Source organism: Pyrgilauda ruficollis, unplaced genomic scaffold, assembly GCF_017590135.1.
Source record: "Pyrgilauda ruficollis isolate IOZ18807 unplaced genomic scaffold, ASM1759013v1 scaffold95, whole genome shotgun sequence".
In the NCBI taxonomy this organism is placed as follows: domain Eukaryota; kingdom Metazoa; phylum Chordata; class Aves; order Passeriformes; family Passeridae; genus Pyrgilauda; species Pyrgilauda ruficollis.
In genome coordinates, this window is record NW_024531599.1 from 1,216,438 (window position 1) to 1,241,693 (window position 25,256).

Below are 25,256 nucleotides of genomic sequence, written 5' to 3' on the forward strand. Positions count from 1 at the left end.
CTGTTGGCACCATGCTGGGCACAGAGGGGCCCTGTCTCCTTGAGTGGCACTTGAATGCTGGGAAGCAGCATCTCCTTCTGCCATGACCTGGACCCCCTGGTTCTCCTGGCAGGAAGCAAGGGCCTGACTCTGACCCCGAGCCTGCATGAAGGGACATATTTCTGCACAATTGAAGGCATCAAGCACCTCTTCCAGTCTTTCAGAGCCTCAATTTATTTGTTTGCTTGTTTATGTTTCCTCCTGGGCTGATGCACAGCACATGAGGCCCAGGCCACTCATGGAGCTGTCACAGCACAGGGAATGTGTGGCCAGGCTGTGGGATGAAACTGTCCCTGAGCTCAGGGTGAGCCCCGACTGCTAATCACAGATGGTTTAGCTTGGAAGGGACCTCAAAGCCCAACTTGTTCTACCCCCAGCCATGGGCAGGGATACCTTCCACTATCCCTGATTGCTCCAAGCCCCATCCAGCCTGGCCTTGGACACTTCCAGGGATCCAGGGGCAGCCACAGCTTCTCTGGGCAGCCTGTGCCAGGGCCTGCCCACCCTCACAGCCAAGAATTTCTTCCTACTCTCTGATCTCAATCTACCTTCCTGAAGGTGTGTTCTGGAGGTGAGTTCATTCCCATCCTCCCTGCAGTCTTCTGACAGATTGTTTCCCAGCCACACCAAGCACATGGTGCACAATGAAATCAGCTGGCTATGGGTGATGCCAGCAGACATGAGATCACCTCAGACATATCCCATAGACCCCTGAGGACTTTACAGGCCCCAAACTCGAGCCAGCCTCTGGCTTTGGTCAGGTGTTGGGGAGGTTTTAGGACCATGCCTGTGTTCTGAGGAGGGAGACACACTCCCTGAGAAGGGAATGCATCCCAGCTCTTGGGACCGCACCTGGACTGGAATGGTGTCCAGGGCCTCAGAGCCCCTTGCCAGCCCCCCTGCTCACATGCACAGACCCCCCTGCAGCAGCAGCACAGGCACAGGAGGAAGGCCCAGGCTCTCACTCCCCAGAAGGCATCATGCCCTGGGCATCCACTCATGCCTGGAGCCAGCCCTGCTGCTGCCCTCAGTACACGGGGGCCAGGGACACGTGTGGGGCTGACCCCCTTTTCTGCATGTGGGAAATGGATTTGTAGAGACTTCTTAAAACTTGACAGAAAGCTCACATAGTGTGTATCTGTATTAAACTTTGAGATAAGAAATGTTGACTTAGAAGTGTTATGGAATAAGACAGACCTTGTTGAGAGAGAAATAGAACTAGAAACGAGTTTCAAAGGATGATTTTGTAAATAAGACTGGATACTTTGGAGAAATAGAACTATGAAAGATGCATTGTGTTAAGACCCACGAGGGGTACTTTTGTATGATTGGCTTTAAGGCGTTTACAGCATGGCATGGCAAAAAGCTGATAAGCCAAGAAACGCTTATAATGTATTGTAATTAGGAAATAGTTTGCTTCTGATTGTGATGGTGTGAATTATAACATCTGTATTGTCTCACCCTTCTCATGAGACTGAAATAAAAAAAAAGGTTTTAAAATGCCTCTCAGTTACCCAACCTCTGGGTCAGAAAAGGGGTTAATCTGACAATGCATGCTGTGCTGGGGGATGAACACACCCCATGTCTTTAGGGCAGAGAATGAAACAGGGCACTCACAGGGTTTCCAGGCTGTGCAGCCCATCAAAGCCGTTGGCTCCCAGGCTTTGGATCCGGTTGTTGTGCAGGTGCCTGTGGACAAAACAGAGATGGTCAGTGGGGGTGCAGGCGAACCTTTTCCTCTGGTCCAGAACATCCTGTAAGCTGAGCACAGCCTGGGCTGGGATGCCAAGGGCCCTTACAGGGTTCCCTCTCTTACTCCATGAGACACATGTGGGGTGTAGTAGTGCTTGCAGAGAGCTACAGAGCTCCCATTCCTCTCAGAAATTCCAGGCTAATGTAGGAGTTTCCCCGAGATCTCCACCTTCACAGCTGCCAGGTGGCTGTGGATGAACATGCTTAAGCAAGAAGCTTCAAGAAACACCCTAGAGCTCACCTTAGCCTGGACTCAGCCCATCTGTGGCTTTACCAGCTGTTCATGGGCACTGGGTGCTACTTAAGGACACAATTGTATTTGGACTCCTTGGAGTCTTAGTATCAGCAAGAAGACTTTGAGTGCAAAATCATCTTGTTAGTCACAGTTTATTATCTTTACATGTGAATGGAAAAAAAAAAAGAAAAAAAGAAAACACTGCCAGTTCCTGGACCAGCTCCAGTCTGATTGCAATGAAAGTTGTCTTCAGTTCAGAGCTTCAGAGTGCCTGGCTGAAGTACTGGGGCCATGCCACAGGCTGATGCACATTCTCTGCACCACAGGAACAGTTTTTTCCTGTTCCCCTTCATCCTGCTGCTACATGCCACAAACATCTAGTGCTTACAGGCTTGGGAGCTCCCAGTTGGCACTGGGAAGCCATATGCTGGGGGCCCCTGCAAAGCCACCTGGGGTAATTTTGCTTTGGAAGCTCGGTAGGTGATGAGTTTCTGGAGTTCTGGGTTCTGTGTTTCCATGGATGCCTCACTTCCCTGTCTCAGTCTTTTGGCAAACCCAAGGCCTTAATCCCTGGATTCCTCATCTTGGATTATCAGAGACTCTTGTGTATGGGTGCACATCTCAGTGCTTCTTCCATGTCACTTCCTTTACAGCTACGAACTTGTGGCTAATTGTGCATCTCCCTCTGAAATCCCACTCAAGGCACCTCTGCATCCATGGACAGAGTTCTTGTGAGCAGTCTGAGAAAAGTCTGCTGAAAACCAGGAGAAGACAACCCACTGCTGCCCAGTCTGCACTTCTACCAGCCTGCACTTAACCCCCTTGGTGATGCCCGTGCTTGCAGTGCCACGCTCTGTGTGCTGACTGCCCACCAAGGTCTCTCAGGGGGGGTTTCCCATCAGTTCAGATTCTCTTTTAACACTAAGTCCATGTGGTGAATTGCTGCCATACCACTCCCCTCGGGGATCCTTTTGTCCCATGCCCATGATAGCACTAGCAAGGGATGCACCAGCCTTTGTCCAATGCTGCTGTCTCCTTCCAAGAGCCTGGGGGAGGCTCCATCCTGGCAGGTGGATCAATGGTTTTTTCATTATTTGCTGCTTGATCTAAATGTGTCTCAGCTTGAAAAATCTCTCACTCCACCTGGATGTGAGCGTGAGCTGTTTGGCTGAGCACAGGCAGCTCCCACTGCCAAATATTCTAGGGTAAAACAGGAGGAAGCTGGGAGTGGAGGAGCAGGCAGGCTCTAGGGCAATTTGGTAGGGGCCTGCAAAACAGAAACCAGCCTGAGATGGATGTTTGTCATTGGGATGAGAACATACAAATATTTCAGAGGAAGGGGAAGGGAAGGGAAAGATATCTGATAAAATATGTTTGCTCCTTTGAGCAAACGGGAAAAAAGAAAAGGATGTTGCCTGCAAGCAAACTTGGATTGTGACTTTTAGAGGAGAAAAAAAGCCTGAGATCAAAATAAGAATCTTATGGGAGAAATTTCTCTTTGTCACAAGAAAATAAGTTTGTGCTCAGATGGTTTCCTCCATCAAATGTTAGCAGCTTCTGGTCATGCTGCCTTCTCTTCAGTTGGTGCTGCAAACCACTTTGAGTTCTTTTGCCAATGGTTACTGCCTTTGACAAAGAGAGGGTTGGGGTCTGGAGTTGCTGTGGGATCACATGATGAGATACCACAAGAAACACATGCCCCAAACCCCTGTCTGCTGTGAGGGGACAGTGTGGGGACAAGGGAATGCTGAATGCCAGGGAAGGTGTGAGCTCCCTGGAGCTTTGTCAGGACGGTCTGACTGGACACCTTGTCCGAGCTCGGACATGCTGCGCGGCTGACTGCTATCACTGCAGGCAGGCAAGGAGACAGCAGAGAAAAGCAATCACCTGCTGTGTTTATATTTGGCTCTAGAGTGCTTTGTTTGGAGGCAGAGTAATGAAAATCATCCGAAGGAAGTTCTTTGTTGGTGAGAAAATTATGAACAACCAAAAAAGGGAGTTATAAAAAAATTTGCTGTCCAAGTTGAACTCTAGAGTTACTCAACCACATGGCAATAATAGAAACAAGAGAGCTGGAAAGGTAAACACTTGAAAAGACGTTCCTGTCTTCCATCCTGCCTTTTTTTTCTCCCCTGGTAAACAAATTTTAACAAGTGGAATTGCAACATCTCCAGTGCTTGTCAATTTGAGCTCAGCCCACACAACGTTATATTCTGCCCTGTAAATTACAGCTCAGCTGGCTTGATAGCAGCTCAAGGTGCTTGATTCTGGGCTATAAACAACCCCTACGATGCAAAAACATGGGAAGTCTTTAAGCTTTTGCTGTAACCCACCAGTCACCTTGGTAAGGGCAAAGGGCTTTAGGAGCTGGGTCTTTTCCTTTGCAGGTCAGTGCCATGGGGTGAGGGTGGGTTTGGGCAATTACCCATGGAAGGCTGTGCCCAGGATGAGGACAGTCACTGCTGTTCTGTGGGCTGGCTGTTCTCAGCCATGCACTTCCATCAGAAAGAATGAACTTCAATGGCCACACTGAGCCCTGGCAGGGGGGGACCTCCTGGGACCTCCCGCAGCAGCACAAGGGCTCCCGCCTGCCGTGGGATGAGCCAGCTCCTCTGCTGCCAGGTGAGCCCTTGCTGAAACCAACATCAGTGACAGTGGCTGCAGAATCCCACACAGGCTGGGGAGAGAGGCTGCAGCCTGGCTGGTGCCTCAGGTGGTGAGAAATTAGAAACAAAGCAGAAGAAAATCAAACCCTACAGGATTAATTCTGACCTGCAATAAGAAACATGCAACAGATTCTAGAAAGAAGATTTTCTCTCCTTGCCAACAATTTCTTACCAGAAATTGGGAATAAATGTGATTTCCCCCCATCATTCATGCAGCACCCTTAGTCAAATTTGTTCAGTTTTCATCTGACTTCCTTTTCCACTTAGTTTTTCAGTGAATTAAAAGGTCCTGGAGACAGCCTGAGAGACATTCCAACACAGGCAGTAGCTTCAACTCTGGCAATGCCACCTCCAAGAGAACTGCACATTTCTCTTACACAGAAGGGAAGCAAGCTGAGCTAGTGCCTAAATACTGCTTTAATGAAGGTGCTTGTCTGTATGGGCAAGAAAAGGGAAATTGTATCAGCATCTGCATTGAACACTGGTGAAAGCAGACCTGGCAGGAGAAACGTGGTGCTGATGCCCACACTGGTAACTGGATGTCAATGAACTGAAATGGGTGCAGAGAAGAGCAATAAAAATTATTAAAAGGCTGGAAAAAAAATAGGATGAAGACTTAGAGAACTCAATCTGTTTAGCTTATTAAATGAGATCAAGGGGATGAGTGCAGTGTAATGTATAGGATTCTTCCTGGTTAGAAACTGGGTACTAAAATGGTTCTGTGATTTAGCAGAGAAAAGAATAATAAGAACAAATGTCTGAAGTCAAAGCCAAAGAAAATTCAAATGGGAAATATGAGCGGGGTTTTTTTTAACACTAAGGATGATTAACCACTGGAACAGACTACAAAGAGAAGTGGTGGATTTGCTATTGCTTTCATTTTTAATGACTTAATTTTTTTCTTCTCAAAAAGGACAAATGCAAACATTTTCCATCAATTATTTACATTAGATGATTTGAACTAAGCTCAAATCTGACATCATATGAATTCTCCCCTGACGAGCCACTGCCATGATGAGCTTCCATCTTTATTGTAGCAAAATTGTCCTTTTCCTCAACTTGGCCATGGATAAGTAGAGAAATCTAAATCATAAATGATGCAAATTCCATGGATTGTTTCCATTACTGGAGGACCAGCATGAGGCTTGTCTGGTGAAGAATAAAGCTCAATCAGAAATTACATTCTCAGGGTGCATTGGAGCACGATTTTCTTCTTCCTCAAGTGCTGGAGAAGGAAATCCACTTTTGCCAAGGCAGCAAGCTTGGTCCTCCGAGAGAAAAGGCACTTTTGCCAATAAAAAGGCTCATGAATGGGACCCAGATGTCCCAGACAATATTGTTCTTAGTGATAATGAATTGCACATGCCTGGCACTCCCTGCCAACACTGAGGTTCCCAACAACTCTCAGAGAGACACTGGTAACTCCCTTGCACAGGTGAGGGCAGGGATTCACAGGCTCATCCTGCACCAGGCTGGGCTTTGGGTGCTAGAAAGCCCCAGGTACCACAGATGTCACTGAAATGTCTGGTGATCAGCTTCCCTGGAAAGCTGGGAAGTGTTGATGGTTTCTCCTAGGCAAGGAAGACACTGAAGAGCAATGGTCCCTTCTGAAAGTCTCAGCCAGAGTTACACCAGAACAAGGACAGAATGGGAATAGGAACCCAGGAGTCTTGCAAACAAGTTTTCTCTTCTAGTCACTAAACCATTCTGTTGAGAGAGCGCTGCATCATGTCTTTTAATGACAAAAACTGTAAGAAAGAGGAATGCTACTAAAGATCTTTCACTTACTATCTTCACACTTTCAGCTGGAATGTCCTGAGTGACCATGACAGTAAATTATCAGCTGATATTCAGGCTGTGTGAATGTCAAGTGCAGCAGAGGGGAGAACCAGCCTTCTATGAGCAAACACACTATCAGGCTTTTATACATCTCCAGGAAAGAGGTATTAGTGCTTACTAGCTATGAAAAAAGCAAATGAAGTGACAAGGATAGCTAGAAGAGGGAAAATGGGCACACAACAGCATTGTACCATGATATAAACCAGAATTTTTGTCTTTCATGCAGTGTACACAGTACACCTCTCCATCTGAAGGTGTGAAGGAAAAAAGAAGTGTAATATGAGAACTAACTTCTGATTTTACGTAGACAGGTAGTAACAGGACAAGGGAGAAAGAGGATAGATTTTTTTTAAAACTGAGAGGGGATAGATTTAGATGAGATGTTGGGAAGAGATTCCCTGTGAAGGTGAGGAGGCCCTGGCACAGGTTGCCCAGAGCAGCTGTGCCTGCCCCTGGATCCCTGGAAGTGTTCCAGGCCTGGGACAGGGCTTGGAGCAACCTGGGCTAGTGGAAGATGACCCTGCCCATGGCAGGGGTGGGACTGGATGGGCTTTGAGGTCCCTTCCCACCCAAACCATCCTGGGATTCCATGTTTCAAACCAGGTAAGTGGATGGGGACTGGAAGAGCTGAGCTGAGGGAAGGGTGCAGTAGACATGACACATACAGCAGTGGCATAGAGGAGATGGACACAGAGCACAAGAATTAGAGGGCGTTAAGCAAAACAAACTGGTAATGGCACGAGAACAACTTTTCCCAGAGTCCATTGTTTTGACCAGGTAGGCGAAGGGCGAGGGGCAGGTCAGAGGAGTAGATCTTCTCTTTTGCTCCCATTATGGGGCCAAAATGATTCCTGGAGGTTTGCAGGAGCTAAGGCTCCCTGTGAGCCCAAAGAAGGAGGGATCTGTGTTTTGACCTTGTTTGCTCTAACCTAAGGGATTCTCTGCTATATGATGGAAGTAAAACTAGTTGAAGATTTTCTCTGTCCAGGTCCCTCATTACAGGGCAAAACTCTCTACTGCTTGGCCTGTTTTGGAAAGTTCACTCTGGCTCTGTCCCACACACATCCCAACATGTCTGCTGAGAGCTCCTTTGGTGACATCAGGGAAGAAGGGAACTGCAGCCCACTGCAGAGATGTGGCAGCAAGGACACATCTGCAGCAGGGGGGATTTCCTGGCAATGTAAGATTTTACTTGAGAACCCCTCTGGAGGGTGGGACTGAAAGAGGTGCTGTGATTCCTGGCTTGAGACTTCTTGCTGAATTCAGCTGACAGAGGAAATGAGGGACACAACTGGGAGTTGCTGTCAAGCACTTTATTGGACTGTCAGCACAGCAGCATGGGGGTTTCAGATGCTGACTGCTGAATGAAAAATCTCTTATGCTCAAGAAAGTGGATGATTTTTGTAAAGCAACCTTTACTTCATACAAACCATCAGCTGAAAAGTATTCAGTATTATTTCTGTGTGCAGATACTAAGATACATCTGGTCCTGAATAGATCAGACTGGAAGGTAACCACCTATTCCCATAAACTATCCTGATCAAATATCTACCTCTCTTCTGCCATCAAAGCACAGTGCCAGCACCCCAGCACACAGAGCCCTTGTTATTAAAGCTGGGAAAGGGTGGTGCCAATTATGGAAAGTCATGGATTTCATGATGAGTGATGTACATGGGGCCCTGCTCACTGAACAGCCTGCAGCCCTAGTTTGAAACCTGCAGGAGCAATAGATGGGAATAAGATCAGGGAATTCCTCAACAAAGGTGTCATTTATTAGCAGACAGTGAATCTTTAAAGTATTCCAGATTGAGGCTCTGATGTCAGTGCTTGTGGCGGTGCAGGATGGTGAAATGGTTCTGCCCAGGGCACAGGGGTGTGGAGGAGGAGCAGCACAGCTGCACCTGGGAGGCTCCTGCCCTCAGCCACGGTCAGCCATGGTCAGCCATGCTCAGCCATGCCCAGCTGTGGTCAGTCATGGTCAGCCATGGTCAGCTGTGGTCAGTCATGATCAGCCCTGCTCAGCCATGCTCAGCCGTGCTCTGCCATGGTCAGCCGTGCTCTGCCATGGTCAGCCATGCTCAGCCGTGCTCAGCTGTGTCCCTGAGCACTGACCAGGCTGCACAGGAAGGATTTCCCTGTACTCAGCCCTGTCTGCCCGTGCCTTTCTCCCCCGGGGCTCATTCTAACGCCCTGTAGCCGGCAGTTTCCATGTTCACAGCAGCAGGCAGATCCTCCATCTACCTGCAAACGCAGACATTCCCAGCAGGGGAATGTCTCCTCTCCAGCTTGGCTGTCTTTGGGAACATTTACTTGTCAGCTCGGTGGGTGAGTCTGGAGCAGGGACATATCCCTGCTTGGGACACAGGAGGGACACTGGGTGACTTTCCACTGGTGATGTGTTGACAAGGGTTTGCATGGAAGCATGGGGGAGATTTATGGGGCCAGTTCTGCCAAACACTTGTGATCCCACAAAAATGTAGCATCGTGTCCCACAGAGCCTGGCAGGATCACACATGTGTTCCCTTCCAATTGTATGTGGTGGGACATTATTCCCTCCCTTGTGACCTAATGGTCAATGACTTTTATTTCTCAAGCTTGCCTGGTTAATTAAGGAGTTGCTTCTTGCCCACAGTATGGGATGAGCCAGAATGAAAGCAGCATACTTTGGAGGCTGAAATGAAACCCCAAATGTCAGCTCACCCGCTGAGCGAGCTATTAAAGCTGACTGAAGTGGTTGCATTATGGTGGCCAGGGGTTGCCTTAGAGAATGAGCACTATTGTGGGTGAAAACTACTTTTTTGATTTTTCTCAAGTTGCTTTTTGCTTTTCTCCTAAATAAGCCTTTATACTTTGTCTAAACAGATGAATTTGATGCTTAATAAAACTCTGAACTGTGCTTTGTCCAAGCACTTTCCATGCTGGATGGTCTCAGTAAACACTTTAAATTTTGAAAGGGAAATAATTGCTAAACTTTCACTAAGGCACTACATGCTGAGGTTACTCAGCACCCTGCTATCAGTACAAATTACCAAACTAGAGGTGACATTTCATGTGTGTAGAGGAGCTCTAAAGCATTTGGCAATCACACCCGAACTTGCTAATCAACACCAAAGAAGTAATAAGCATCTAATTTGCACATGTGAAGCTCCTTTTAAAGGGAAGATCATCTGCGAGCCTCTGCCGATAGAAAGGATGCCCCTCCTGAGCAGCTGGCAGAGGGATCAGTTCCCTTTCTGCCGGGGGCTGTGGCTGCTTGGTGTCCCACTGCCCGTGGAGGGAGGTTTCCACCCCGGAGCAGCCCTGCTCTCCCCAGCGCTCCCAGCTCTGGCTGGGAGATGCTAACAACGCGAACTGGACAGCAACCCCCCCGCAGAACATCTGACCCGCAGATGTACCACACTCATGCAAATAAGCAGGCACGGGCTGGGACAAGGTGTTGGTTTAAAATCGTATTTGGTAATAAAAGGGGGTAGGGGGAGGAGGGGGAGTGAGCTGGTATGTTTTCCAAGAAATTAAAATATTACTTTTTTGACCTGACTGAAGATTGTTGCAATTTAATTAATTTTTTTCATGTTACTAGAAATTCCTGTAGTTTTAACACAGGGATTGGAGATAGGAAAATAAATGAGAAGGTTTTTGTTGCTTGAGGCTTCAAGGAAAATAATCTCTTTTTTGTTTCCTGTTACTGACTTTTCTTTAATACAAAACATTTCTTAAATTATATCAGGGAGCTTTCTAGCTCTTCACTGAAAAGTGGGGAAAATATCAAAAGAGGCAAATTTAGCATTTCATATCAAATGAAGGGGGATAAACCCTCTGCCCCTTGCCCCAGGGGGAGTGAGCAGCAGGGATTCCCGCAGGAGGAGGGCAGCACCTTGTCCCAGCCGAGGGAATAAGAAGTGGAGGAGGCTTACAGCACCACGAGGCTGCTGAGGTTCTGGAAGGCGAAATCAGGGATGTGCCAGATCTGGTTGAGGGCCAGGGTCATGGCCTGCAGCGCTGGCAGGTGGTTCAGGGCTCGCACGGGGATCTCCGTCAGGGCGTTATCGTCCAGCCACAGGTGACGCAAGGAGAGCAGCCCCTCAAAGCTCCTGTCGGGCACCACGGCGATGAGGTTTGCATCCAGACGCCTGGGGGAGAGAAACAGGGGGGCATCAGTGAAAGCCCTTCCCGAGGTGTTGAGCAAACGGAGCACGCCAGCGGCGGGATGGATTGATGGCCAAGGAGATTGGACTGGGCTGTAAATAGTGATTAATATGTGAAGGTGTCATGACGCTCCCACCTGCGCTGGGAGATGTCTGACCACTGCCAAGTGATGCCTCAGGTTTTGGCTTTTCTATTTTTCAGATTCTGTGCTGCTTTAGTGTGTGGGTCTGGGCTTCATATAAAGGGATAGTAAGCTCTCTTCACAGAGTAGGGAGACAAAACAATTCCTGCTCTAGCTGGGGACCAAGGACAGCTGATCCAGGCCCAAGAGCACAAACAGCGTGGGCTGAAGAGAGAAAAACAAGCAGGATGGGACTGCATGGGCTGGAGCTGTAATTGCGCAATTAATTCCAATATGCAAATGGACCAAAACTTATAAAAGTGAGAGACCCTGTGACCAGTTGTCCATTTTGTGACCATTTTGGGTTCACCTGGGGTGTAGCCCTGGCTGGGCTCTTCTGCTGCCCAAGGTGGATCTGTTGAGGTCGCCAAATAAAACCCTGCTTTATTCTTTAGCTCTGTCTAGTCTCTGATCTAGGTCAGCCTGCACAAGGCATCACAAGGCCATCCCTACTTGATGCTCAGTGGGTGCTGCCAGCTGATGGCAGCTCCTGAAGCACCGTGCTTGGGCTGAGTCCCTCGAGTGGCCCCCGGGCCAGCCGTGGCTTGCAGCCCCCCCTGAACTTGGAGCATCAAAGCTGCATCCCGGGGCTGGGCTTGCCAGGGACCCGCCTGAGCAGTGCCAGGCTCACACCCACGGGCGTGCAGGACACCAGGCCGGGAGCAGGGCCCTATTCCAGAAGGAAAGGACCTGTCTGGAAATGGGAAATGTGTCACAGCTCTGCTCGGGGTCCCGTGTGGGATCCCAACCACCAGGGGCACCTGTGTAGTAGTCAGAGCCCATGTCACGGGGCAGGAACTGAGCCTATGCTCTGCTATTGCACCTTTGGGCCTGTCCTCCCCTCCATTTGCCAGTTGCTTCTTTTTAATCATCGTGGAAAGGTTAAGGTGGTTGAATTTGAGGTTTAATTTGGTAATAAACATTAATTTTGAACACTTGTTTTTGTTTCAAAATAGAATGACAAGCCAAAAAAATATTAAGGTTATTATGAATAAAACTTAGGTTTGGGAATCATCTCAATAATAAAAGATCTAAAGATCTTTTATTGCAGTGATGGTGAGCAGGATACAATGTGTTATCGGTAGATTTTGAAACCAAATTATAGGAGGAAAATACTTCAGATTTGGACGAAATACCAGGAACCAATTATGCAAAATTTTAATTTCCATCCACAGCCAACAGAGCTTATTTTATTTTTCCAAGCTATCTAAGGCAGAGATCTCTGAATTCAAATTGCAAAGAGGAAGCACTTTGTCTCTTATCAAAGCATGAGAGAAGGAAGTTAAGAGAGCTGTCATGGCCCAGCCCTCAAATCAATGACCCTCCAGAAAGGAATGTCGTAAAGAAATCAGTATTCTCGACTATATGAAGTAATATTTTTGATGAAAGTTGAACACCAGAGCAAACCCCCAGACACTGTTACCCCCCAGGTATGATCCTTCTTCAAAGAGTACCAACATTTCTTAATTCACAGAACACTGCAATGACTGCAGGAGGAGGAGACCAAAGCCTCCATCACAAGTGGGAGAGGGGAGAGGCTGAGGGCAAGCCTTGCTTTCAGCAAAGGGGTGTGGGTGGTATTTCCTGGGTGAAATTCTCAGATAATCCTGGGAAACAAACCTTCCCTACATCACAGAAAAAGAAGCATTTCCTGCCCTGGCTGGCCTGACCTGGATGGACAAATCTGGAGATTTGTACCTGGTTAAAAAGTGCAGTCAAACCTTCCTGAGATCTTCAGAAAAATGTCCTTGAAAAGTAGAGTAAAAGCTCTGGTACAGCATCACCTTAGACTGGAACGATAACTCAGGGTGGGTTAAACCCCTATTCCATTACTCCCATTTTCCCACATTAATGTATTAACCTCAGAGGGTGGGCAGGCCCTGGCACAGGGTGCCCAGAGCAGCTGTGGCTGCCCCTGGATCGCTGGAATTGCCCAAGGCCAGGCTGGACAGGGCTTGGAGCAGCCTGGGATGGTGGAAGGTGTCCCTGCCATGGCAGGAGGATGGAAGTGGATGGGCTTTGAGGTCCCTTACAACCCAAACCATTCTGTGATTCTGTGATTCTGTGATTCTGTTCGGTTGAGAGGATCACATCACACCCAAAGCTCCATCCCCACAGGTTTTGTGTCCTTGCTCAGAGGGCCAACACAAGACAATGGATTTTGATTTTTCCTGTTGAGAGAGTGGGCACTGCAAGTTCTGCCCCAATTTACTTACTGCCCACCGCCCCCCCCCCCCCCCCCCCCCCAGAGAATAAATCAGAGAATAACATAATTTATCTTCTTGAGACAACAACTCCAAAGAATAAAGATCAGAAAAGCAAACCCTGCAGCAGCTCAGAGTAAGGCTAAGGATTCTATTTGAAAATGTCATCAAAATGTTTTGAGACAAACAATAACTTTTTGAGCTTCTTCTGCATGAACTGTTAATTTTTGCTTATTTTTTCCCATTCCTTCCTTGGCATAAGAATTCTGTTAGGTTTTGGCATCATAAACTGTTAAAATAATAATAATAATTAAAAAAAAGCAGCACCACTTATTTTTCCCTGAGATATTCTTTCATCCAAATCCCTATAAGTTTACTGAAAATAGTTTTAAAGTGAATGCTCAGTTTCCAGTTTAATTAATTAAAGAACAGGAGATGAAAATACCCATGAGAATAGTTATAATTTCTCAAACCCAAATGAAGCTTTCAGAAATGGAGATGTTAAACCAGAGCCAGGTACACCAGGCTGAGCTGGGACAGGGACAGGGACAAGGGAGCAAGGTGGAGCCCATGGCTGTCCAACTTTCCATCCCACTTTGCTCCTGAGCTCCTCAGTCTGACTCACAAAGGAGTTTGGTTCATGATGGTGACTCAGGATTTGGGGAAACCATGAATGCTGCTGGATTTGCTCTGTGGCTGCTTAGCAATACCCAGGAAAGGCCTTTTTTCCCCTAGGGATGTCCGTGGGTATGAGGAGTGCAGCACGGGTGCTTGGTGGAGGTTTTTGAGTGCTTGGATCCATCCAAGGAGTTTGTTAGCATCCTGGATGGCTTCTGGCTGTGGACATGCTGCAGCCTCGTGTGTGCACAGCTCTGCACCTGCACAGCTCGCTGCCAGTGAGAGGTCACCTGTGCAGGGCTCAGGTAACCCCAGCTCTGCTGCTCCTCAGCTCTGCAGGGGCTGCCTGGTGACCTCCTGGCGAGGTGTGATGTGTGGCAGCTGACCACCAGACACTCTCTGGGGTCACTTTCTGGGGTGTTGGGGAGCTCCAGTGGTTACTGTCAGTCTGCTCCAGAGTGTGGAGATTAGAGCTCAGATTCCTCAGTGGAGCAAAAGGGAGACTTTCTGCTGGTACAGTGAGCTGGACCTGAGAAGCCTCAGAATCAGCAGCCTGCTTGGACCACAGCACCTCTCTGGAGACAGGTGAGTTAAAATTAGGAACAAGGAAGTGCCCAGGTGAAGGCATTTCACGTGCAGCACGACGGGCAGGGCTCCTTATTGCCTTTGCAGCACTGCTGAGGGGACCTGGGCTCAGTGACAGCTGCATTCCTGGCACCAAGGGATGGTTAATTGCTCCTCAGGGAGCTGCTGGCTCTTTCTGCAATAGATGTGCATTCTTTCTAATAAAAGCTGTGCATGTGGGGATTGCTAATTGCTATGGCTTTCAGACAGCTCTTTACTCTCTTCTGGAAGCAGAAAAGCTGAAGTTCTTGGCACAGAGTTGTTAGTAATTATATCAATTATACTAAACAAAAACCAACCCAACAGTTCTCTCCTTTCTTCAGTGTGTGACTCTGGCTCCATAAGTGTTTTGTGTTATGATTTATACCTGAGGTAATTGGGCTGATTAGTGGGTAAATGAGACAGCACAGGCCAGGGCTGGCTCCTCACCTTCTACGGAGATGTTTTAATCTTTATTTCACCAAATCACTCCGTTGGTTTTCACTGCAAGCTTTAACCCTTTGCTTGCTTGCAGCAGAAGATGCCTCTTTGACAGAGCTGCTGGATGCCTCAGGAGAGGGGCTCATCCCACGCCTGCTGTGGAGCAGTGCTACAGGTCTGGAGAGAGGATCACACGCAGGGACTCCACATGTCAGCACGGCCAAGACTTCCAAATGACTTCATGGGCTCAAGCAAGGCTCTGCAGAGAGCTGGCCTGTCTGTTGCATGCAGAAGGAGGTGATTTTAAGTGGGACACTCAAGAACAACAGCTTATGAAAACCAGCAGCTGCTGAAAGTCTCAGTTTCTGGCTTTAGAGCTGCATCTGCTGCTGAGAGTTACAGGGTGTTTATATGACTTCAACATGACACTGACTCAAGTCCTAAAAGTGCCTGCAGTCACCTCAGACTTGGGGACTACAGGGGTAGTGAGAGATGGAGCTGCCTGGAAGGACATCCAAAGTCCACTGCTCTGAGGCAGCTTTTTCCCTGAGCAGATGTTCACATCTGTGCAGAGCCAGGGTGAGAGGACCAGGTCAGCTCCAAATGTGTGTGCCTCATCTTGCCAGCTGCTTTCTTTGCTGCTGCTGCTGTGGAGTGACAGCTCTGGGGAGGCAGAGGAACCATGTGGGATGGAAAATGGAAGTGTTTCCTTAGGCAGGACATTTTCAGGTCTGCTTCATACTGAGTTCCAGGGCTAAGGGACTAACATGCCTTGGAAGAGGCCCTTCATTGCTTGAATGTTGTCTGTGTTTGAGAAATGCTTGTGGAGAAATCAACTGCCTTCTTGTCAGGAGCAGTCCAGAGTGGATGGTGGCATCAGGAACACTTCTAGAAGGAACCAGGCAAATAGGGAAGTCCTTTTCCAAGGAGAAAGGGTCAAGAGTGGGAGATTCCTCCTTTCCAATGAGCAGAAGTCAAGCCAATGCCACCAGTGCAGCCACTGGGGAGGTCTGGCCAGGGGTGGGGTCTGTGCAGTCCTCAGAGCAGTGAGTTGTGAGGTTTGTGTTAATCCTGAGCTGATCTGACATCTTGTGTTTTCTGTGTCACAGACCCAGCAGTTTCTGAGAACTGTCTTTTCCCAAGAAATGCTTCCAGAGTGTTTCAGAGGATGTACAAGTATGTTTCTGAGCTGTTGGTAACATAACTGGCAGAATAACCAGAATAACCAGGGGATAACCAGAACCAGTCTCTCTGTTCCCTAACAGATGTGGTGCAAATGCCTCAGCCTATGACTGGCAGAAGCAAATTTACCCATCTCTTACCATTTCCTTCTGGCTGTGAAGCATTTACAGGGAGAGCTGCAGCCTGGAAACCAACAGAAATGCTCAATACCATGCTGTCAGGACATGTCCCAAATTTTGCTGCTGATTTTCCCTTCCTCACACACATCAGAGCCAGTGAGAGCTGTCTGTCTGCATGTCTTAGACCACTTGTGTCAGTAACTGTCCTGCAGCACAGTCTGGGGTGTTCCCCACAGCGCAGTCACCACAGGGCACTGGGACCTCAAACTGCAGCCCATCTTCACAGCATTTTTTGTAACACATTGTGCTATTATCTCCCTTGATTAAGCTGGAGGAGATTTGCCACTGAAGGTCATACACAGCACTGAGCGGTGCAGGGCTGGGCTGTGCTCTCTCCAGACCAGGGAGCTTCTCTGTGGTTCCCTGTCCCCAGCAGAACACAGGACACAAAGAAAGGAATCCTGGGGGGAGAGCTGTGGCCACTGAAGGTGTGAGGGCTGAGGCAGCAGCATGGTGAGGAAGCACTGCAGCCCACCCCTGCCAGCCCAGCCCAGGGACACCAGAGAGGAGCTCCTGTCTCCCTGGCCTCAGTGCACACGTGTGTCAGCTGAACAGAGCTGAGCTCACCAGAAATGTCTAATTGGTGCCTTCAGGCAATCGTGTCTCTCTTCCTGTCTGAGTTTATCTTGAAAGGCTCGATTGAGTTACCTCCTCTCCCACAATAGGATCTAAGTTCCTTGTAGTAACATAAGAAGGAGATGATGTCATTGCAGCTCCACTTCTCCGATAACTTACTAATGACTGGGGCCAACACCTCAGCTCCTTTCTCAGGCAGAGCTGCCAGGCTGAGTCAGTAGCTGGCTGCTGAGCTCCAGGAGCTGCTGGGCACGGAGCTGAGGGCACGGTGAGGGAGGGCAGCTCCGGGGGCACCCTGCCCGAGGCCACTCTGTGCCCACTGCCACGCTGCCAGCTCCACACATGCTGCTCCTTGTGCCCTGCCCAGCACTTCTGGGCCTGACACACAGAGGCAGCAGGCCCTGGGTCCCTGAGCTGCCCAAGGAACCAGGGGAGGAGCAGGGTTCTTCTTCTCCCAACTGATACCAGCTGGGACAGGACAAAGGCAGCCAGGGACTGCAGTACTCACCTGGAAAGGGGAAAGCTGGGTTAAACGTCTGCCTGCCTCTTGTGTCTTTGCTGCCATAATGAACTGTAGATTCAGTGGGGAAATGGAGCTGTGGGAGTGGTCCCAGAGGAGGCCGTGTTGGGGGCTGGAGCCCTTCTGTTCTGGAAACAGGCTGAGAGAACTGGCCCTGGTCAGCCTGGAGAAGAAAAAGCTCTGGGGAAACCTCAGAGCTCCTTCTTGTGCCCTAAGAAGGCCTATAAGCAAGATGGGGACAGACTTTTTAGTAGGGTCTGGAGCAATAGGACAAGGGGAGATTTAGACTAGATATAAAGAAGAAATTTTTTACATTAAGATGGTGAAACACTATCACAGGCTGCTCAGAGAAGTGTCCCTTCCCTGGAAGCATTCAGGGTTGGATGGGGCTCTGAGCAGCAGGGTGGAGTTGAAGATGTCCCTGCTCTTTGCAGGGGATTGGACTAGATGACCTTTAAAGGTCACTTTCAACCCAAAGCATTCGATGATTCTGTGAATGACACATTATTGCCGTGTAGGCCAGCTCCTACACCTCGCATCTCTGCTGTGCCACAGAAAGCCTCACAGCCCTCAAGCAAGACTCACAAGTGGTGCCTGGCTCCATTTCCAGCTGGAAACTTGTGAAAACCATCCCAGGCAGTGAATGGAGGTTCAAGACACAAACATGTTTGCAGTTGGCTGTGGAACAGGACCCGGTGAGAACGTTTGCAGGGCTCTGTTTGGACTGCAATGAGTCTTCCCTCCTGACTCAATGGGGCATGTTTCTGTGGGAAGCTCTCCACGAGGGATGCTCAGGAAATGAAATCAGGGCAATACCTAGACTCCACACAAAGTGTCTTTGGTGTAGACAAGAGGGCTTTGTTATCCTCAGTTGCAAACACCTCCAAAACCCCTCAGGTCAGAACGGTGCAAGAAGGATTGCCAAAATCTCTGTGCAGCTATAGAAACTGCTGAAAGCTGGGCAGCTGTGCCAGCTCCCCAACCAGCCTCTCCCTGGGCCCTGGCATTGCCCCCTTGGCCACGGTGCCAGGCACAGGGAAATGGAGAAGGTTCAGGAAGCAGCTGGAGGCTGAGCAGAGTGGCTCAAAGCTGACCAAGAAGCAGGGCCTGGGTACCTGCTGGGAGCCATGGTGTTTGTCAGGCCTGGGGCAGCTGGAAAAGAAAGGGAGGGCAGCCCTCGGGACAGAAGGAACAGGACATGCTGTGCTCTGGGGAGAGGGGCTCCGAACAGATCTGGGTGCACTTGATGCTGGGTCCAGCTCTGGGGCCATCACAAAGGAACACACAGGTCTGTTCATGTGTGTCCAGAGGAGCGCGCAGGGATGATCCAAGGGCTGGAGCCCCTCTGCTCTGGAGCCAGGCTGGGAGAGCTGGGGGTGCTCACCTGGGGAAGAGAAGGCTCCAGGGGAGCTCAGAGCCCCTTCCAGTGCCTAAAGGGCTCCAGGAGAGCAGGAGAGGGACTTGGGACAAAGGATGGAGGGACAGGACACAGGGAATGGCTTCCCACTGGCAAAGGGCAGGGTTAGATGGGATATTGGGAAGGAATTCTTGGCTGTGAGGGTGGTGAGACCCTGGCACAGGGTGACCAGAGCTGTGGCTGCCCCTGGATCCCTGGTAGTGTCCAAGGCCAGGCTGGATGGGGCTTGGAGCAACCTGGGACAGTGGAAGATGTCCCTGCCATGGCAGGGGGTGGAACCTTAAGGGAGTTGAGCCTTAAGGTTTCTTTATACACAAACCGTTCCAGGATTCCATCATTCTTTGATAGATGTTGCCATTTAAATATGTCCATTCCTTGCTCATCTATCTCCAGTTTGCCTGAAGCTCCTCTCTGGCTCATCAGCAGTGGATGAACCACAACTCCTTACATACATGTGAACTTACACACCAATGCTTGAACACCTGGGACCCATCTTCCTTTGGCACTGACATGTCTATTGTGTGGAGCAACTGTTGTCTCTCATTTCTATTGAGCCATCACCAGGGACACACAGCATGGCCTGGGTGCTCATGTGGGTGAATGAGCTCAGGTTCATGACATTACATGGGTTTTGCCATGACAAAGGCTAATGGAAACACATTGGAACCTTCTTCATGACTTTATGAGTCAGGAGTGTGGATGTGAGCTGTGATTGTTGTTTCTTCAGTGCTCACAATGTGCCCAGGACACACACTGGGGGCAGCCAAGGCACTTCCTGAAAGCTCTTCCAGCCTGGGATGGGAAGTAACAGTGTGTTTGAGGAGCATATGGAGCTGGAGTCAAGTTTCAGTGTTTGTCAGTCTCTTCTGAGGGACCTCTGCTTATTGAAAGGTGGGTTCTGCAGTCACTGCAGTGTGGGCAGAGAAAGGGGGGAACAATCTGGGGAGATATGTGACCACCCTGCTGCACTGCCACAGTCAACACAGAGAAGTTTGGAGGTGACTACAGTACCTGGTGGGCACAGCCAGGCAGGAATAGCCACTGCCAAGCTGCTGGACAAGCACACCCCCTGTGCTGGGACCTCTTCATTGGCAGCACAAGTGGGAATTCTGGAGGTGCTGGGGCGTGGCAAGGGAGTCCCTCACCATCACCATCACCCCCTTCCAAGTGCTGCCAACCACCAGCTCAGTGAATGGGGAAATTGGAAAGTGAAGTCTCAAGAGAGAAGCTGATATTGTGGACATGCTGGCCCAACTCAAGGTCATAGGGACCTGAATGAACTACTCTCTGCACATTCCAGGAAAGGATTTCAAAAGAAAGGAAGCTGCTGCTTCTTACACATCATGAGAACAGATGAGGCAGCTAATGCAGCTGGGGCAGTTTCTCTGTCTTGTATCTTCATACACCATCCTTGGAGGAGATACCAATTCATGCAGACAGCTTTTTTCTGTATTATTTTCCAGTTCTTGACTGAAGTTTGCTAAACTTTTAGCTGTTAGTCTGGTAAACCACATAACACTCTTGTCTTCCTGGGAGAGGAATCCTGGAATCCTTCACAGCATTGACACTTAGAAGCATGGGATACATGGACATTGCCTTTATATAAGCTTCACAGCAACTCATTGCTGAAAAACAGCAAGTAATGAATGAAAAACAAATGCAGTAAGGATTTGTTGTGGCACTGCTAAAGTGAACTGCTCCTTGAGGATGATACATTCAACAGCCTGTGTGTGGTCATTAAATCTTCCTCTTAAAAATGCCATTGAGACCATTGTACTGGGATAACCACATTGCATTTCATGGGTTTTTACTGCTAAGCAGAAAAGACTCTAATCTGACCAGCTGAGTTCCTCCTACTGACAGGAAAAAAATCCATGTCTGCGATGTACCACCAGCCATGCCTCCTTTCTGACTTGCTCTGAGAACAGCAGTTGCAAATTCAAATCCCTCCAGCTCTGGAGTGTAGAGAAATTCCTCCCTGGTTAGAGGGTAAGCTTCTCCTTGCATTTGTATTTTTGGGCAAGATGATCTCTGATAGATTTCCCTGAGGGCTACACAAATGTGGCTGGGCCATGTTCAGGGGGCTGTGGGGAGCAGAGATGCTCAGCCCTGCTGTGGTACCCCTGCTCTGATGGGGTGTGTCAGCTTGGGGGCCTGACTTTGCTGGATAAAAGTGAGGGGTGGGGACAGGGACATTTTTCTTTTGCCTTCCAAGTGCAGGAAAACCACATCTCACCCAGCCTTATTCACGTAGAACTTGAAACCAGTTATAGGGTCTTTCTATAGCCAGAAGAGAAAACCAGGTTCCTCCAGAGAGTGATTCATCCCCCAGAGAGGGCTCTGAGATAACAGAGATGATTCACCCTCTGCAGATGCTGATCATTTTCCACTGCTCCTGGGGTGAGGTAATATCTAGACAGCCACGGTCAGGGGAGACAAATCCACCTGGTTTGCCTGAGGGAGACGTGGGCACAGCAGAAACTTATCCAAAGTGAAGGAAGGTTGTGTTGTGAGGCTGTGGTGGTGACTCAGAAGAATTTGATCTCCTTCTTGGCAGTATTTTAGGATCCTCCATGTGACCACGAGGGAAGGATCCAGCACCCCGGTCACAGCAGAGGCACAAAGACACCAGTCCCCTGGCCCCAGACACTCAACACTCCAGCTACAAACCCAGGGTTCTTTGTGGCTGTGCCAAACACCACGGTGGCTGTGGTGGCACAAACACCACAGTCACCTGTGGGCTGCAGGGAAGCTGCTTCTTGGGTCCTAGCAAGAGCACAGTGACCAAGATACAGGTTTTGCCCCAGTAAAAGAGAGGGATGCATGTTCTGCCAAGTGGTTTTACAAACTTTGGCTTTTGAAAGTACATTGCTGCTCATCATTGCAGCAAAAATGGGTTTCAGAGGTACTGGGGAGCACACTCTGAACAGCATGGGGAGATGAGCTGAATGGCAAAGCAAGCTGCTGGAACAGGAAATAAGGTCCAGCCATGCACTTTGTTTCCTAGTCAGGGATACTCCTGAACCCAGACCTGGGATTTGGACTGGGCCCATATAAACAGAGGAATGAGTCCAAAATCTGAGTGTTGAACTGCATTTGTATTCTAATGAACCTTTTTCTCCTCAAACCTTGTCTGACCTTGCTAAGCTATCGTTGCTAGTCCTGGTGACAAACATGGAGCTCCAGTGGCAGCTCAGACTGGCTGGAGGGAAGAGCTAGGGCACGGCAGGTTGGAGGACAGCCCGAGGTATACAGAACCAGAAGAATGTTATCAAAGTCTGTGCCAAAAAGGAGTAATTCCTCGGAGTTTGCTTTATCGTTGATGAACCAAATTATGAGAAGTGGCCTCAGGAGAAGACATCAGTCCCTTCCAGGGACATAGCCCACCTGAAATAAAATTGTATAATCTCTTCCCTGTCTGTGCACTGGCTCAACTGCACAAGCCACAGGGGCCACTGTGCCATTTTCATGTGACTCCCAGGCTGTGCAAGCTATACCTGAGAGGCAGCATCATGGCAGTGCAGCCAGAGAGGCTCCTGCTTCCACACAGCTTCGAGGAGCACTAGCAGCAACCAAACTTCAGCAAAGACTCACCACACCATGGCTACATCAGTGCCTGAAAATTAACTTCAGTACATCCAGATATGTGGCACATCTGCCTGCAGTGGTCACTTGAATGTGGTAAACGTCTGCTCTTGGACCCTCCCAGCCTATCTCCTTTGTAGAAATACAATTAAAGCCTGAAGAGCCAAAATGGAGATCAGGCTTGTGAAAACAGAAGTGGGGACAAAACTCCCCTGACTCAGTTGTGCTGTTGCCCAGAGCTGGCTGCTGGGAAGAGGGGTCTCAGGGAAAAGGGGATTTCAGAGCTGGGATAGGAAGGTTTTGAGCAGCCTGTGTCCTCACAAGTGGAAGGACAGCATGCTACTGACACTGTGATACCCAGCCTGGGCTCCTTTTCCTGCTGCAGGAATGCTTTCATAAGAGGGGAAATCCAAGGTCCTGTGTGCTCAGCAGCAGCAATCACCAGGGAAACATTTACAGTCACTTTGCTTCAGCCCATCTTCATACACTCCATCAGAGCTCCCTCACTGCTCTTCTCTGGCCCCCTTTTGTGCTCCAGAAAGATTCTGGAGCGAATAAATCAGAGCTGAGGTGGTCTTGCCACAAGACAGCTCCTATGCCAGCAGGCTGTTAGTCACTGCTGTGCTGTACTGACTTTACAGGTATCACTTCGTCTGTAGCTTTTATCCTCTAAGCAACCCATGGAAACAGCACCTTCCCAAAACCTCACAGCATCACGTGTGATTTATAGAGAAGAATATTGCTGTGAACAGCAAACTGTCAAATCTCAAACAGATCAAAGAAGTGAAATGAGGAATGAACAGACTGAGCTCTTCAGGCCATGTTGATTCCAAAGGAATTTTTTTCTTCCTTCTGTCATAAGAATTTATATGCTTGTGAGAATCTGATCTGGTGGGAAAAGCCTTCCTCCTTTGTCTACATCAAAGTCCACATGTTCTCAAATTGCTATAAGTCATTTTTTGCATTTTAATCTCTGGCCATATGTATGAAAATAATTACCTGCCTTAAGGGACAGGGAGGAAGCAGCCCTTATTGCATTTCCACAGGAGTCCAAATGGTGGCAAACTAATGGGATGGAGGAAGTGGATTGTTTTAGTTAGAGGTACAATTAACCTGTGTACAGGGAGTTACATGTCAGGATGATTTAGCACTTATTGATTCTGGGTCAAGTACAGCTGGAGTGAAATCAGAATATAATGGGAAATTACAGCTTTAGCAAACAGGAAGATCATTTCAGTATTTTTAAGAACAACATTTATGGCACAGTTTCTCCTCCAGATTGCACCCTCTTAGCTTGTGAAGGCTGGATGAGCAGAGGACAGCACTGCTGTCACACAAGGGTCACAGACAAGAACGTGCCCTTGGTGAGGATGGTGCTGGTGGGACCAGAGTGCTCCTCAGGGAGCCCGTGGCTGATTTCAGCTGGGAACAGCAGGTTTGTGGCACAGTGGCAGGAGAATTCTGCAAATATTCCAGAGGGATGCAAGAGTGTGATGGAAAAAGGGGAAATAAATGAGGGCAAGGCCAGGATCACAGGGAATGGGGCTGCTGCACACTGGTACTGACAGTGGCTGCATTAGCCACAAGGCAGCAGAGTGTGGTTGGCTGCAAGGACTGGCACACGCTGGCAGGGAGGGAAGCAGTTACTTTTCTGCACACAGGAGGAGTTGCCAAGAGACAGAAGGTGGATGGAGACACAGTCACAGGTTGTTTTCTTGGATGCCATCAAGCCCAACAGCAAGAGTCAATCCTTGTGGGATACAGAGCTAGGGAATGAATCACAAGGCTTGCACCCAAGGGTTTGCCAGCAGAATGGAGCATCTTGCCAGGGACATGAGAGAAAACCCAAAGTGCAGTGTGGAAAGGGGAGCTCGATCTCATGGTGCAGGATCTTGAGGCTTTAACTCTTCTGCCTGGCACTAAATCCTCCCTACCACCACCAGGCTAATATAGACAACCCTCACCCTGAAGAGCCAGACACATGCTAAGCACCTTCCCAAAATGCTGATCTGCAAGAAACTCCCAAAAAAGCTTTCCATAGGCATTTGAAAAAGAAAAACCAGAAGTTTACCTTGATCTCTTAATCCACCAGGTTTCTTTTCTCTCTGCTTTCTCTACATCGACAAGCTTGGTAATTATAATTTATAGCACCTGCTCACTTTGAAATACCTTGGACTCTTTCTGCCTGGCAAAGGAACAGACACAGTGCCCATCTGCTTTAGGTAAGTGCTCACAAACCACAAAGTCGTTAATTAGACTGACACACGACTCTTCCAGAATGCACATGGTATGTTGTTACTGCACCTACAAACCACCGGCAGCCAGACTCTGCCAGGGCATCACAACTGCATCTGAGCATTATGTAAGGCCTTGGCAGCCCTTGCAGGGCTCAGAGCATTGCCATCAGGTGTGCGTGTTCTTTCTAATCCTCCCCACCGGCCTTCCCAACATGCTTCCCAGATAAATCAAACCTGCTGGGAAGCAGCTCCCTCATACTTGGTAGGAGGCTCGGCCTCCAGAGCTTGGACTTTTCTTTTGAAATCCAAATTCCTCTTTGTATCTATCTAGAGAAAGCTGCCAAGGTGTCCTTCCTGACAGCTGGGGCTCCAGACAGTGATGTCTCCACATCCTGTAGCTGACAGGGCAGGTCTGGTTCTGGCCTGGGCATGGCTGCAGCTTTGCAGGACCTGGTGAGGGGTTTTTGTAAGCACAGGGGTGTCTGATGTGCATGGGGCTGTCTGGGTGGGTGTGACACTTGCCCCCTCGGGCTGGCTGACATCCATGGACACAATGACCCATGGATACTGGCTGGGGAAAGCCAAACCCTTTCAGGAGGGATGGTGCAGGCCACAGGAGGTCCCTGATGACCAATGGCCGGTGATACCCAGTGGTCCAACCTGGAGCAGCCAAGCTTTGGTCAGCACATGACCTGATGGGCAATGGGCATCCTAGACCTACCAATGCCCTTTTGGCACAGAGTTACGTGGGATGAATGGAAACCTCCTCCTGGCTGGCTGGGATTCACAGCACCTGTGGGAGAGTTTGCAGGAGGAAGCCCTCATGCCATGTTTGA

The 25,256-nt window shown here is 49.0% G+C and overlaps 1 protein-coding gene across 1 annotated transcript in view; it reads right to left on the bottom strand.

Annotated features, from left to right (window-relative positions):
* The window catches only part of LGR6 (leucine rich repeat containing G protein-coupled receptor 6), a 147,252-nt gene that overhangs the window by 38,777 nt on the left and 83,219 nt on the right, over positions 1-25,256 (bottom strand). Inside the window, exons 5-6 of the mRNA XM_041489592.1 lie at positions 10,446-10,661; positions 1,657-1,728 (exon numbers count right to left, since the gene is read on the bottom strand). Of these exons, the coding sequence (XP_041345526.1) occupies positions 1,657-1,728; positions 10,446-10,661 (288 nt within the window). The remainder of the gene's footprint in view (positions 1-1,656; positions 1,729-10,445; positions 10,662-25,256) is intronic.